General features: G+C 42.7%; 7 protein-coding genes across 7 annotated transcripts; 4 read left to right on the plus strand and 3 right to left on the minus strand.

The window, feature by feature from the left end:
* Positions 1-204: 204 nt before the first annotated feature.
* On the plus strand, positions 205-1,502 carry SAMD00019534_028640 (hypothetical protein; the record flags this gene model as incomplete). Its single annotated transcript, XM_012900997.1, has 3 exons — positions 205-426; positions 500-1,162; positions 1,239-1,502. Coding segments are annotated over 3 exons (1,149 nt in total), but the record flags the coding sequence as incomplete, so codon positions are not given.
* Positions 1,503-1,530: 28 nt separating this feature from the next.
* Positions 1,531-3,150, minus strand: SAMD00019534_028650 (hypothetical protein; the record flags this gene model as incomplete). The annotated part of the gene is made up of 5 exons (XM_012900998.1): positions 1,531-1,657; positions 1,732-2,150; positions 2,234-2,625; positions 2,680-2,987; positions 3,056-3,150. The coding sequence occupies 5 exons, from the start codon at positions 3,148-3,150 to the stop codon at positions 1,531-1,533; spliced, it is 1,341 nt and encodes a 446-aa protein (XP_012756452.1).
* Positions 3,151-4,867: 1,717 nt separating this feature from the next.
* SAMD00019534_028660 (hypothetical protein) lies at positions 4,868-6,795 on the plus strand (the record flags this gene model as incomplete). Its single annotated transcript, XM_012900999.1, has 4 exons — positions 4,868-5,119; positions 5,183-5,380; positions 5,454-6,491; positions 6,586-6,795. 4 exons carry the CDS (start codon positions 4,868-4,870, stop codon positions 6,793-6,795), a joined length of 1,698 nt encoding a protein of 565 aa, XP_012756453.1.
* Positions 6,796-7,378: 583 nt separating this feature from the next.
* On the plus strand, positions 7,379-8,803 carry SAMD00019534_028670 (hypothetical protein; the record flags this gene model as incomplete). The annotated part of the gene is made up of 3 exons (XM_012901000.1): positions 7,379-7,772; positions 7,846-7,991; positions 8,072-8,803. 3 exons carry the CDS (start codon positions 7,379-7,381, stop codon positions 8,801-8,803), a joined length of 1,272 nt encoding a protein of 423 aa, XP_012756454.1.
* A 627-nt stretch (positions 8,804-9,430) lies between these two features.
* On the plus strand, positions 9,431-10,790 carry SAMD00019534_028680 (hypothetical protein; the record flags this gene model as incomplete). The annotated part of the gene is made up of 5 exons (XM_012901001.1): positions 9,431-9,528; positions 9,599-9,808; positions 9,940-10,136; positions 10,235-10,581; positions 10,662-10,790. The coding sequence occupies 5 exons, from the start codon at positions 9,431-9,433 to the stop codon at positions 10,788-10,790; spliced, it is 981 nt and encodes a 326-aa protein (XP_012756455.1).
* Positions 10,791-11,227: 437 nt separating this feature from the next.
* Positions 11,228-12,354, minus strand: SAMD00019534_028690 (hypothetical protein; the record flags this gene model as incomplete). Its single annotated transcript, XM_012901002.1, has 5 exons — positions 11,228-11,378; positions 11,456-11,803; positions 11,882-12,012; positions 12,091-12,251; positions 12,327-12,354. The coding sequence occupies 5 exons, from the start codon at positions 12,352-12,354 to the stop codon at positions 11,228-11,230; spliced, it is 819 nt and encodes a 272-aa protein (XP_012756456.1).
* Positions 12,355-13,075: 721 nt separating this feature from the next.
* Positions 13,076-13,970, minus strand: SAMD00019534_028700 (hypothetical protein; the record flags this gene model as incomplete). Its single annotated transcript, XM_012901003.1, has 4 exons — positions 13,076-13,089; positions 13,191-13,496; positions 13,577-13,805; positions 13,875-13,970. 4 exons carry the CDS (start codon positions 13,968-13,970, stop codon positions 13,076-13,078), a joined length of 645 nt encoding a protein of 214 aa, XP_012756457.1.
* Positions 13,971-14,382: the final 412 nt, after the last annotated feature.

A 14,382-nucleotide genomic window follows, 5' to 3' on the forward strand; every position in this document is an offset into this window, starting at 1 on the left:
TTGCCTTACCTTGACTTTGAATTTAATTTGATGAGTGTGTTGTTCAACAAGGGGGTGACGTGTGCGATCCGATGACCAATCACTCTGGCTTTAACTTTGAACAACCACCATCATTCAGTCAATCAATCAATCAATCAACCAGTCATTATATTTATAAACATAGTAACATAATATAGTTATAATATATATAAATAATAGAGAGAGATGGATTATAGTAAGAATGTTCCAACAGCATTGTTTATGTGCCTTATAAGTGGTTTGTCTACGGCACTTGGAGGTGTGTTCATTCTCTTGATGAAAGAACCATCGTTCAAGGTCTTGGGCTACATGTTAGGTTTCTCATCCGGTGTTATGATATACATATCATTCCTCGACCTATTGCCAGAGGCTATTGAAGAGATTGGATTCCTCCCTGCCAACTTCTATGTATGTTCGTCGGTCTCACGGTAACACATGTAGCTCGCGAGCGGTAACACTAACTAACTACCACTCAATGTAGTTCTTTGGAGGTATACTATTCTTTGCATTGATCTTGCAATTGGTACCTGATGCAGAGGGTGAGGAACATGCTCATGAACCACCAAAGGTGGCCTCAAAGCCACAGAAGGAGGTGATCAAGGTTGGCGACCAGGACAAGGAGGAGGTCGACGAGTCAGACAAGCAAGAGGACAAGCATGATGATGACAAGAAGAGCAAGAAGAACAAGAAGAAGTCTGAGAAGTCTGAGAAGAAGGAGGTTCACTCTGATGAGGACAAGAAGAAGAAAGCAAAGGATGCATACTTGGTCAAGCTTGGCATTGTGACCGCCATTGGTATCAGTTTGCACAACTTCCCAGAGGGTGTGGCTGTGTACCTTGCATGTCTAAAGGGAGCCAACGTCGGTATCCCTTTGATGCTTGCGATTGCCGCTCACAACATCCCCGAGGGCATGGCTGTGGCCGCACCAATCTACACTGCCACCGGATCCAAATGGCAGGCGTTCAAGTACTGTCTGCTCAGTGGACTCTGTGAGCCAGCTGGTGCCATCATCTTTGGTCTCATCTTCAAGGACTACATGTCGCCCTATCTGGTGCAATGCATGCTTGCCGCTGTCGCTGGTATCATGATCTTCATGGCCATCAAGGAGTTGATGCCCGCCACCCTCAAGTATGTCAGCGTCAATGTAAGTATCCTAGACTGAGTCAGTGAATGAGTATGATTGGATGTATACCTGACACCTCTCTTCCCTCTCACCCAAGGCCGCAACAGTGTCCAACGTGATTGGAATGTTTGTGATCTTCCTGAGCATTTACTGGCTGCATGGAATGCTGCCACATGACCATGGACATGGACATGGACATGGCTCGCCAAATGATCATCTGGCATTTAACGAGGTGCATCACAGTGATGGTGTCCAATTCGACGTATCCAAGATTCAACAACATCATGGACACAGCCACGGTGCCGGAGATCATGGWCACAGCCACGGAGGCAGCCACGGTCACAGCCATCATGGACATAGCCATTAAAGACGCCCAACGGGCTATAGGTTTAATAGAATCGACGATTACACAATACATATCCATGTTCTTCGTATTCCTTCTTGGTGACCGTGTATCGATGGAAGTCTGACTGCTGGGCAAACCTCAGTCCGCCTTGTAATGGTGCCAGGACAGGGCTATCAATGGTTGGGCATATGGTCAGCGATTGATTGATTGATTGATAGAGTGATGATGATAATTGACAACTTACTCTTCTGGAGTGTATATCTTAACTGTTAGGTGATCTGGCGTCATCGCCCTGAGCTCTTGGTATAGACGGTCCTTGAGGCCGGGCAGTCGGGTACTGCCACCTATCAGCAAGATGTTTGAGTAGAGTGGCTGGTGTAGATTGATGTTGGTGCTGTTGATGGATTGAACTATGCTCTCGGCTAGACCTGCCTGGTTCAATCCAATGTCCGATGGATTGAACAACAACTCTGGCACGCTGAACCTCTCATTCACCAACGTCAATATCTGCTCCTCATCCTTTTGTTCCTTCATCTGTTCATCATCCTTCTTATCTGGTTGTTGTTGTTGATCGCTTGTTTGTTGTTGTTGTTGTTTCTGTTGTTGTACATTGTTCATTGAGGAAGTAGAGTCGTCTGATGATTGAGGGAAGTATGCCTTGTTCTGTTTGTGTCGTGATGGTTAGTGTCAAGTTCTCTTCGAGCATCATGTCCATGTCCATGTCCATGGCCATGTCAGTGACCTACCTTGATGTATCCAGTTGTATTGTCATTGATGTAGTCTGGAAGTACGTAGTCGATGGCCAGTGCCGACTCCTTGGGCTTGGGTTGGCACTTGGCAAGATCACCAAGGAAGTCATGAGATACATAACATACACGCTCCTTGATCGTGTTTAGTAATCTAGTCTCATGCATCATATCCCAATACCTAAACGATACTATCTCCTTTAGATAGTTTGTCATCAGCTTGCCGCCAACCTGGAACCTCTTGATTGCATAGTTGAGTCGATTGTTCAAGAGATGAGGAACGACATGTGTGAATGAGTATCCGCAGTCTACTACCAAGTGACATGGTGATGATATGAATGGTGAGCTTGGTGGCTCTGACGCCTTGAAGTGTGTCAATGCAAGGGTAGTGGCTAAGATAAAGGTTAGGTAAGGGCAGGAGGGTAAGGGGTGTAAGGGTAACTTACGCGAGGCAAGACAGAGTGATTTGAACTTGTATTGTTCATAGACAGTCTCGTAGAGTGACTTGCGTATCTCTTCGAGGTCAAAGGGTGCTTCGGTGAGGAGTAGGGAGGTGTCTGCAGGCTTGACCTTGAGCTCCTCCATCTTGAATACATGATCCCATATCTCCTTCTGCACTGACCAGTTTGTAATATAGCCCTTTTCCATTGGACCTCTCAACTTGATCTCTGTCGCATGTTGTGGCTTATTCAACTCATCCGCTACAATATACTTCTTCTCGCTCTTTGTCTTGCCTACTTGATTGGGCACGACCCTACGATGCGATGTATGATTGATGTGAGTGAATGAGTGCGGTGCTAGCTAACATGCATGGGGACATACACTGGGATTGGTGCTGGCTCTGATCCTGTCGCCGGAGCATGAGCAATCTTTAAAGTATGTGCACCATTGTCTATTACAAGTACTCTGTTTGACATTATTCAGATGGAGATGATTGAATGAAGTTGAGACGACTGATGGGTTTCACTTAAAAAGTAGTGAACTCATACTTTTCTCTATCTACTAAGTTATAACTCATACATATATTTACTTCATCACAATGCCTTCTCTATTCACTTATTCCTATCTATCCATCTCTCTAACAACAACTATTATTAATTAATTATCTATTCAATGTCACAAAGGTTGTTCCTAGATTCTCTACAACAATCAATCAAGATTCCTGTGGATATCAAATATATTGAAGACCTAAAGGAATATGCTAAACCAAAGTTCACATTAATCAAAGACATCTCCATTGATTCATTCTATATTGATTGTATCACTGATGATAACATCAACATCAGGATAACAGACAACAGTACTGTATTGTCAAGCATTCCTAGAAGGGCTGATGGGTCTTTGTTTCTCAAGATTGGGCCTGGACATGTTGACAGTTCCAATGAAGAGAGTATTGTCCAGTGGATGCTCACTGTTGGTTCTCCGAAACTCTCAATGGTAAGTTGTGATTTGTGGCTTGGAAGTACAGGTGTTAACCATTCTGACATTGTACAGGAATCCAATCACAAACAATAACAACAACCATGGAGTATCGGATCCTCTTCCCCATTCGTTGGGAGAAAAGGTGCCATTGAAATGCTAGTAAAGTCTGTTAGAAACAGGGTTTCCTCAAAGAGCCATGACCAAAAATTACATTCCATCTATGTTGCTGCTGGCCTACCTGGCATTGGAAAGACTAGACTGCTTCTGGAGTATCCAGCACTTCTCCGCCACCAGGTGATTGACAATGACCATACACCAATTGATATATACATTACATATGGAAGCGATACCAAGGTCACACAATTCGACATGGATCATGTGGAGAGTGCTTTCTCCATTCGTCTTTTACACAGATTCCTCAATCTTGGTACTCCACTCAATGATCTGTTCAATATGTGGAAGTCGAAGGATGACAAGCCCCTGCTGTTGAGTAAGGCTCTCCAATGTATATACTCAGTCATCAAGAAACCAGTGTCCATTTACCTCTCGATCGACGAGGTGCAATTGTTGATCAACAAATCCGATTCTCCAGCTACTCACTCTACATTGAATACAAAACATCGGGAGCAACTGGAACAACAAATACCACTACTACAACAACAACATTTAGGGAAAGAAGACATAAATGTACAGCAACTACTGGAGTCCTTGRAAACAACAACTACAACAAGTACTTCTACAACAACAACAAATAAGACATTCACATCTCAAAGAACTAGTATTGGCCATTGGAGGCGTCTTGTGCACTTCTCCTCCAGGTGTTTTTGTTGTGGCAGTCTTTGGTGGAACCAATTTCTCTCCATTCCAAAGCATCTCTATCGAGTTATCCCATCCCTTGGTTCAACTACCAATGCCACCGCTCAATGTCGACAAGCCAAACATCTAGGTTTCGTATCGACACAGCATGAGGCTTCCTACTCAATAGCAACATATATTATGAGTGTCAGAGTTGGTTATTTAAATCTGTCCAGATCTAGATATCTCTCAAAGATACCAGATATTATTAATTAAATAATTAAATAAATGATAAATTAACAAATGACATTCTAAATCACAACAAGTGACACTTTCACTTCATTTCTCTCAAACCCCAGCAACAGAGATAAGAGATAATTTGTCAAACAAGACTTGAAGTGAATACACTGTATTTAAATGGTTAAACAATGCGACTCTTGTGGTTCAAGTGAAGTTGATTACAGCCCAGATGGTATAGCAGTGTGTACACAATGCGCTAAAGTGTTGACTGTCGTCAATCTGGTCACACAGGAGGACTATGGCAGCGGTGGTGGCGGTGGTGGTGCCTCTAGCAACCGTTCATCACTACCATCCAAGTATCAAAAGAAGCGATATCTCACCTCGTCATCCGGTTCCAAGAGAGCAGTCACTCAAGACATAACTGCACACGTACGTTCATTCATTCATTCCAATCATTCATTCGATTTAACTTACTTACTTCTTCCCTGCTAGCAAATGGAAAGTATATCAAAGACTTGTGACCTACTACAACTGAGCTCAGCATTAAAGGTTGAGATGGTTGGATTCTACAACAATGTGTTGCGCAAGATGCCAAGTATCAAGATGCACCGAGCAGATCTTGTCGCTGGAGCACTCGCCTACATTGTAATCAAACATAACAAGCGACCTTTGAACCTAATGGACATATCTGTATGTTATATTGGTTCATTCGTCAAGTCGATGGTACACATACTAACGTCTGTTCAATGAACAATAACATCAGGGCGTCATTGGCCAGGAATTCTATGCATTGGGAAGATTGGCAACAAAGATGACTAAAGTGGTTGGCGTTAGTCTAGATCAGAGCGACCTGCCAACGTTCATAGATAGGATACTCACACAGTACAAGACAGAGTTTAACACGGAGGAGATGAAGCAACTAAGGATGTTGATGGCAGAGTTGATCAACTTTGCAGACAAGGGACAGCTGGTCGAGGGCAGGTCACCCTCGGCCATCGTCTGCGCCTGTGCCTATCTGGCACTGCACGCCAAGACACTGGTCAAACCAGACATTGATCGTATCTGCAAGATACTGTCCACAACAACCAAGTCTGCTCAACAGAGAGTGCGCGAGTTCAAATCAATGATCGTTTGCTACTGTGCAAAGTCGCCACTACTAAGCAAGATGAACGTCACCGAACAGAACTATCACAAGTACACCAGAATCATTGTGAAGGATTACTTCATGAATGAGAAGCCCAACAATCAGATCCAGGACGAAGATGACAAACTGTATCTAATGGGGGACGAGGAGGAGAAGGAGGAAGAGGGTGGCGATGCCATCGAAGACGATGACACAGACGACATGGAGGACAACTATTATGAAGGAGAGGACTATGACGAGGAAAAGGAATTGTTATTGGAGAGAGAGGAACAAGCAACAGTTGACTCAACATCAAGCCCCCTGTTGACATACAGTGACGACGACCGAGGTCACAAGAGAATCAAACTTCCACAACAAGAGCCATCAAAAAAGCCAAGGCCAAACTCGTACAAGTACCGACAGTACCTCAAGCATCACCAGAGAACTTCGCCCAACGGACAGGCCTGTCCGCCAGCCTTTATAAAGGCATCATTCGATCGCATTCGACGAAAGATCAAACTCATCCAGGCGAAGCAGCGACTGCTATCAATCAGCGCGCCCGGATGCGAACACATCAAGGTCACCGAAGAGGACCTCAACTTCTGCATTATCAACGAACCATACAAAGATGACAGAATCACCCTAAACGAGGAGCTTAACCTCGAGAAGCTACTCATGGTATGTATCCCCAGCTTCAGTTTAGTTGCGGGCGGCAAACATGTATACATGCAATCATACTTACATATCTCGTATCAATCAATCAAATACTCAGTATAAGATCAGTGAGGAAACAATTATTGATGGAAATGTAGACTTGGAAACGGTGGAAGTGGAGAAGTTATGTAAATTACATCCGGATCTCATGGACAAGGAGTTGAACGAGAGCGATATTCCAACTTCAAATCTACAAAGATTCATTAGAACTCAAGATGAGATAGAGAGTCTGAAGCAAATAGTCACCTATGACGGTGACAATTCATGAACAACATGGCTTGGCTTGGCTTGGCGTGGCATCCATTATCCAATATCCATTATCCACTATGGTTGATGATGGGCCGTAATAGGTATCCATCATCACGTATTTACTTTATATATTATATATTATTAAACCATTTGGTCAGACGTAACGACATGATGATCTGATTGATTGACTGATGACTGATGGATTGATCTTCAAACTTATTTAAACAAACAGACGTGCGCGCCATTATTCGAATTTCGTTCACATGTTTCCAGTTCTTTCCGATCAGATCATTGCTTGCATGCAGTGAGTGCTGATGATCATCACTTGTTGTTCCAATCATTCATATGTTATAACATCCACATCCACATCTCCAACAACAACTCTCTAACGAATATACTTGAGATATATATATAATGTGAGTGAGCGATGATCATCATGATGATCAATTATCAAACAACGACAACAACAACAAACATGTTAACTAACCTTCTTTCTTCGTTCACTCTCTATTACTACTCGTTCAATCATTCGTTCGACTTTGAATCAATCAATCATTCGTTCGTTCAATCATTCAATCAATCAACCAAACAAACTAGACATAATGGCTACAATTAATAAGAAGAAGAGTACTACTGTCGCGGCAGCACCAGTAGAGGACATGTCTGATGATGAGACTACCACCACCACCACTACCACCACCACCGCTGCTCCAAAGAAGGCTGCTGCCACTACCAAGACTGCCAAGCCAGCTCCCTCCAAGACCACAAAGAAGCCAGCTGCAACCGCCGCACCAAAGGATCAAGAGGACAAGAAGAGAAAGCGTGACTCCTCGCTATCAACTGAGAGCTCGTACATGAAACGTCTGCTCAAGGACCCATTGGAGAAGCGTGCCAGCAGACCAGTCACTCGCGAACTCCCCTCCGTAGAGGTCTCAGCCACCAGAAAGAACCTCCCAATCCGCGAGGGCAAGTCAATCCGTCAAATCCATCCACGTTGTAAGTAGTATTGATTAGTATGGTTGATTGATGTGATTATCACTGACTGACCGACCGCGTTCAAACGACAAAGTTGAGGATAACTTGAAGAAGAAGTCGACTCCTGATCAGGCAGACTGCTACAAGGTGCTGCATCACATTGTCTTTAACAGAGATGGCAAGAAGGGTGAGAGCCTCAGGACCAACATCCTGAACTTTACTGGTTTCAACTTGGGCAAGGTATGTTAATGTTGATCGTTTGATTGATTGATGAGCGCGCACAATACTAACGACAACGACACAACGACATGATGATGTAGGACGCTGCCATGAGGGAGACACTTGAGCGTAGAATTGAGAAGGCTTCAGCAAACGAACTCAAGACAATAATGAAGTTGATGCATCTGGAAATTGGCTCCACAAAGGTTCACCGTGTGGAGGCTCTGTATAACTTCTTGACCAATCCAGCCAAGGTCAAGCTTACCGGTTCCGTCAAGAATCCAAAGAAGGCTTCCAAGGTCGCCAAGAAGACAAAGAAGGATGATGCTGAGGAAGAGGAGGAGGAGGAGGCAGAGGAGGAGGAGGAGGAGGAGGCAGAGGCAGAGGCCGAGGCAGAGGCAGAGGAGTCAGATGACGAGGAGGATGAGGAGGTAGTACAACCAATGAAGAAGACAAAGACAGAGACCAAGAAGCCAGCCCCAGTCAAGGAGACAAAGAAGCCAGCCCCCAAGGCTGCTGCTCCAGCAAAGAAGGCTGCCGACACCAAGAAACCAGCTCCAACCAAGAAGGTTGTTGAGAAGGAGGCTGAGGCTGAGGCTGACTCAGAGTCCGAGGCTGAGGCTGAGGCTGAGGCTGAGGCTGAGCCACCCAAGAAGGAAACAAGACCAGCCGTCCCAGCGAAGAAGTCAGCGCCAGCAGCCGACACCAAGAAGTCAGCGGCCAAGACCACCACCACCGCCACCGTTGCCAAGACTACCAAGCCCGCATCCAAAGCCACCATCAAGACCACCACCACCACCAGGGTCACCAAGAACAAGCCCAAGGCTGCCTGATTGTATCATTTACCCAATGGTGAAATGTGATCCCCTTCAACAACGACGAACAGAAGGTTCACTGTGTGAGACCAAGAGTTGAACATCACATCACATCACACCACATCCCATCCCATCACTATTCATTCACTCATTCATCCATGCGACCAATCAAATAGTTAGATGTATCTTGACAATAAACCGTTTTGATACTATACTATCATGTTCATGTTCATGGTCTTGGTCTTGGACTTTGACTCATTGTTCAACAAACATCTTTTGGACAAGGAATGGAAAGTATGAACATGACCTTGGACATGTGTCATTTTCAAAGAATGTAGTTTGTTAGTCGACCACAAACCTTTGCGAAACATGTGTTGATCACGTCAAATACACTGAATGAAGATCTGTGAGAGGTGTCTCTGACCCATCAAGTACCTCAATCATTTTTTTGGACCCCTGCATCCAAACAAACTAACAAACAAACCAACAAACACAACACAACTTCAAGTTTCATGAAGTGTTCAACTGTCAAACAACACCACATTCACACATTCACAGATAGATAGATAGATAGATATATAGATATATATATATATATTGAACAGATAGATAGGATATATCTTGAAGCATTCAGGATATTACTACATGTGTGTCAACATGATAAAGTTTATCAAGAAGAATATATCAAGGAAGAAAGGTTCAAAAATAGAAGACTACTACGAGTTTGGAAATGAGATAGGAAGGTACAATATAGGCTCACAGATAGACAGAGGATGAAGAGGACGGATGGCTAACAATGATATAAACAATTAGAGGAGCATTCTCAGTTGTTGGACTGGGTACACATAAAGAGACAGGTGCTCAGGTGGCTATAAAGGCTATTGCCAAACAACATGTTGCTGAGGCAGACATGAAGCGATTCACTACAGAGATACAGATTATGAAGAAGTTAAAGCATAAGAACATTATACAACTCATAGAGGTGTTTGATTCACCTGAATATCTATATCTAGTTCTAGAACTGTAGGTCATTACAATCATTCATTCATTCATTCATTCCGACTCATTGGGCACGTGAGCGACATCAGTTGACGCTCATTCACTCGATCAATCAAACATTATGCTAATAATCGATGACCTTTATGACAATACAGTGTAAGAGGAGGTGAACTATTCGATAGGATTGTAGGAAAAGGACAGTACTCAGAGAAGGACGCTTGCAATCTTGTTAGACAGATCGTCTCTGCTGTAGAATATATGCACCAACACGGTGTCTGTCACCGTGACCTGAAACCAGAGAACCTATTATGTTCTGCTGAGGATGAACCAGAACAGTTTGTTCGAATAGCAGGTATGATTCAGAGAAGCAGGTGACAGAGTGACAGAGTGAGCGACATGGATATGGATCACTTACACATAACGATCATTCATTCATTTATCCAATAATAGACTTTGGATTATCCAAGATATTTGAAGGTGGAGAGGAACTAAAGACAGCTTGTGGTACTCCAGACTATGTTGCGCCAGAGATCTTGGAGTGCAAGGCATATGATACATCGGTGGACATGTGGAGCATTGGAGTGATCACATATATATTGCTGTGCGGCTTTGCGCCGTTCTACGCCGACACACATCACGAGCTATTCCAAAAGATATTGGATCTAGAGTACGACTTCCCAGAGCCAGAATGGACGAATGTCACCGATCTCGCCAAAGACTTTATATCAAAGCTGTTGGTAATCAATCCAACAGAGAGGTGGACTGCCTCTCAGTGTATGAAACATCCATGGCTGGCGGTAAGTTGAGTTGATCAAGTACATTGATGTGTACAAATCCAACAGTCTCCAAACTAACAAACAATCAATCAATTATACAGGAGAACAATGAGAATAAGGAATCCAAGACATTGGACTCAGCGCTCAGTTCGATGAAGGACTATGTTAAGAATAGAGAGTCTTCTGTCAATGTTTTGAAGTCCAAGTCAACGCCAAATCTTCATCGATAGCGTTTTCATCTTCAATATGTAGACGCAGCAAGTAATATAAGTCATCCAACCATCCATCCAACCATCCAACCATCCAGCCATCCATCCAGCCAAATCCACACCAATTGTAAACAGTATTCACAAGCACCCTTAGTAGCATATCTATTCAATCAATCCAATCCATTCATTCTTCCATTTGTCCATTCATTCATACATCTCGCCTCCATGCAACCAACCCAATAAACCCTCTTGTATTGCTAATATCAATCAATTACAACTATCCTATCCATGGAAGATATATCTTCCCAAACTTGTTTGGGTCGTCCAGGAAATAAGGGTATTCAATTCCCTTTGAGTATATTTACAACAGATTGATTGATTGTTTGGTAGAGTTGGAAGAATGATTGGTTGATTGATTGGCCATCGCCATAGATCCAAGTTGGATCATCATGGGCTGACTATGATTGTTTGAGACTGGCTTCGATGGCTGCTTTAAGGTCCTCATCCTCGTCATCTATCAGTTGCTCATTCTCATCCACCTCGATCAGAGTATATGCATCGTTTGGATTACTTGGATAAGTGCCAATAGGTCTATATGTTTCGTTCTCACTGTTTTTGTGTTTCGTTTATGTTAGTTAGTGATCCAGTAGTTCCAGAAAAGACCGATCCGGATCCGGCCAACTTACTCTGCATAATCCAAACTCATCTTTAGAGCTGCCTCCAGTTCAGGATCATAGTCAGTCATTGATTGCTTGGGTGGTGTTGGCCTGCTGCCCTGCTGGGCAGGTGCGTTAGGGTCCACGTCTACCCACATGCCCAGCTCAGCAGGTGAGAAGGGGACAATGTTTGGATATGTCCCTCTGACGACAAATATGCTCCAACCCTGCTGTCTCAGTGTCTCGAGGTAGAGTCCAACATAAAAGTCTGATAATACAGATGGCTTCTTGAGTGAGTTGAGATCGAACCATTTGCCCTGGATCTTCCTCAAAGTGAACCAATGGTTTGATAGGTTACATATAAAGCCATCCTCTGACCTGTTGATGATGATGATGTTATGAATTATTAGCAGATGAACTCAATCGTTGATTGATTGATTGAATGATTGATCATACAATGGGTTTTCAATCACTGATGCATTCTCTTGTTTGTTTATAGAGGTACATGTCAGATTGAATGTGAGGAGTGCCTTTTCCAGTACCTGTACACTGTAGAAGCCATCATCTGCGACGTTACCACTGCCTTCCTACAATGGTTGAATGATATGTAAGTGATTAAGCTTAATGGCATCACTTCACTGATTGTGGCTGGAATCATCACATACTGCAGCAAACTTTATAAAGTCTGATGTATCCATTCCAGCTTGGCTCATCACATCCATCTCCTCTTGATCAAGTTGATGAGCTACATTTGCCAGATCTACAGCTGTGAAGTAACTTCCCTGCAACAATGAGTTGAGGCAGTGAACACCACATAATGATGCCACTTTAATCATAATGTTAGGACATTGTTTATTCTGTTATTCTGATTGGTTGGTTGGTTGGTTAGGCAACGACATACATTGCTTTTCAAAGTAAACATAAACCATTATGTATGTATGTATATGTATGTATATGTATCTGTATCTATTTATCTGTATCTGTACGATTGATTTGAAGTTGTGTGTTTTATTAATTTAATTTAAGGTTAATTTTGGTGAATCTACAAAGTTTGGTATTCTTTGGGAATTATTGTCATTCGGTGAACTTGCTTGCTAAGTCGAGACAAACAAATAATTGTTGTAATAATAGGATGACTTTGGTTAGATCCCCAATAAATGACTCCAAGAAATTGTTAACAAATGGGCAGGTTATCCTTGATCTTACATAATGCATAGACTGGAGAAGACAGGAGAGAGAGAGGAGAGAACTATGATAATATAATGTGCACATATGGTTTATTTGTCGGATGTTGTGTCCTTCCTTTGGACAATGAATCGAACAAACAAACAACCTTTGGCACACTGCTAACACACGGTTGATTTGTTAATAATGTGACAGACAAGCAGACAAGCACCTAACGCAACTCTTCCAACCATTGCATGGTCATTGTTTGTTGTTGTTGTTGTTGTTGTTGATGTTATAAGTTGTTGTTGTGAGATGAGTTGAGTTGATATAAAGTAGTTGTTGAAGCGCGCATTGCTTGTTGCTTTGCTGGCTGCTGAGGTTGGTTAAATAGATGAATGACGAACGATGTTGGAATGCCTGTTGGTGAGGTGATGAATGGTGGGGGAGTGGATTGATTGAATGATTGATCGGTATGATGCTGGATTACTTGCCACAGCCTTTATATAATGAATGATTGAATGATTGATTGATTGATGAGAGGTGTGTTAGGACCAAGTAATCCCTGGGTGGATGCATCGTCAGAAACATGAACACTTACAGCCTCCCTTCTTATCCTCTGTTGCACTCTTTGTGATGTCGACGTTTGGTTGGCCTGGTGTGCCAATCTCCTTGTCGATCATGTTCTTCTTGATGTCCTTTGCCAGTGTGATGAAAGCCTCCTCTACGTTTATGCTGTTCTTGGCAGATGTCTCCAAAAACTTGATACCGTGCTCATCGGCCAAAGCCTTGCCTCTGGCAGTGTCGACCACCTTCTTCTCTGGAAGATCACACTTGTTTCCAATCAACATCTTCTTGACGGACTCTGTGGCATGTTGCTCAATGTTTCTGATCCAATTTCTGATGTCTAATAATAAAGATGATCATCATTAGTCAGTTTGAATGATCAAAGATAATAATGATCATGATATAGATGATGATACATACTTCCGAAGGACTTCTCATCAGTGACGTCGTACACCAAAAGGATGCCCATAGCACCACGATAGTAGGCTGTAGTGATTGTTCTGAAACGCTCCTGACCTGCAGTGTCCCAAATCTGAAGCTTGATCCTCTTTCCTTCCAACTCAATCGTACGGATCTTAAAGTCGATACCAATAGTTGTGATGAAACTTGGTGTAAAAGAGTCCTCAGAGAAACGGAGCAAAAGACAACTCTATATATACATCAATATGTCAGTTCATCATAATCATCGTGATGTCAATCAAGTTTGTTTGATCCTTACCTTTCCGACACCACTGTCACCAATGAGCAATAACTTGATCAAATGATCGTAGGCAGCACTCTTGCTGGATGGTGTATTCGAAGCTGTTGTAGACATTGTCAAACTGCTGTATGTTGTTGATTGTTTGATTGATTGATTGTTTGATTGATCGTAGCTGTTACAAAAATGTAGTGATCTTCTTCTTTCTTCCTGCTGTTCTTCTATCGGAGGTTTATGAATGAATGAATGAGTTCAACTGTGTGAGTATATATATATATATAATATTACTTCAAACTAGTTTTATAGAAATATAATTATTTATATGTTTATATGTGTAGTTAAATTTACAATGGATCTAGTGACGCTCCTCTTGAACGCACACACTCAAGTAGGCAACAGCTTGTTGTTGTTTGCAAGAAGTGCACACACACACACACACACATAAAGATGCATAAACCACTCACTCACACACTCACTTACTTTCAATTCACTAAACTTTGTTGTTGTACTTGTTGTGTGTGATGATGGA

Source organism: Acytostelium subglobosum (genome assembly GCF_000787575.1).
Source record: "Acytostelium subglobosum LB1 DNA, scaffold: scaffold5, whole genome shotgun sequence".
NCBI classification, from domain to species: Eukaryota; Evosea; class Eumycetozoa; order Acytosteliales; family Acytosteliaceae; genus Acytostelium; species Acytostelium subglobosum.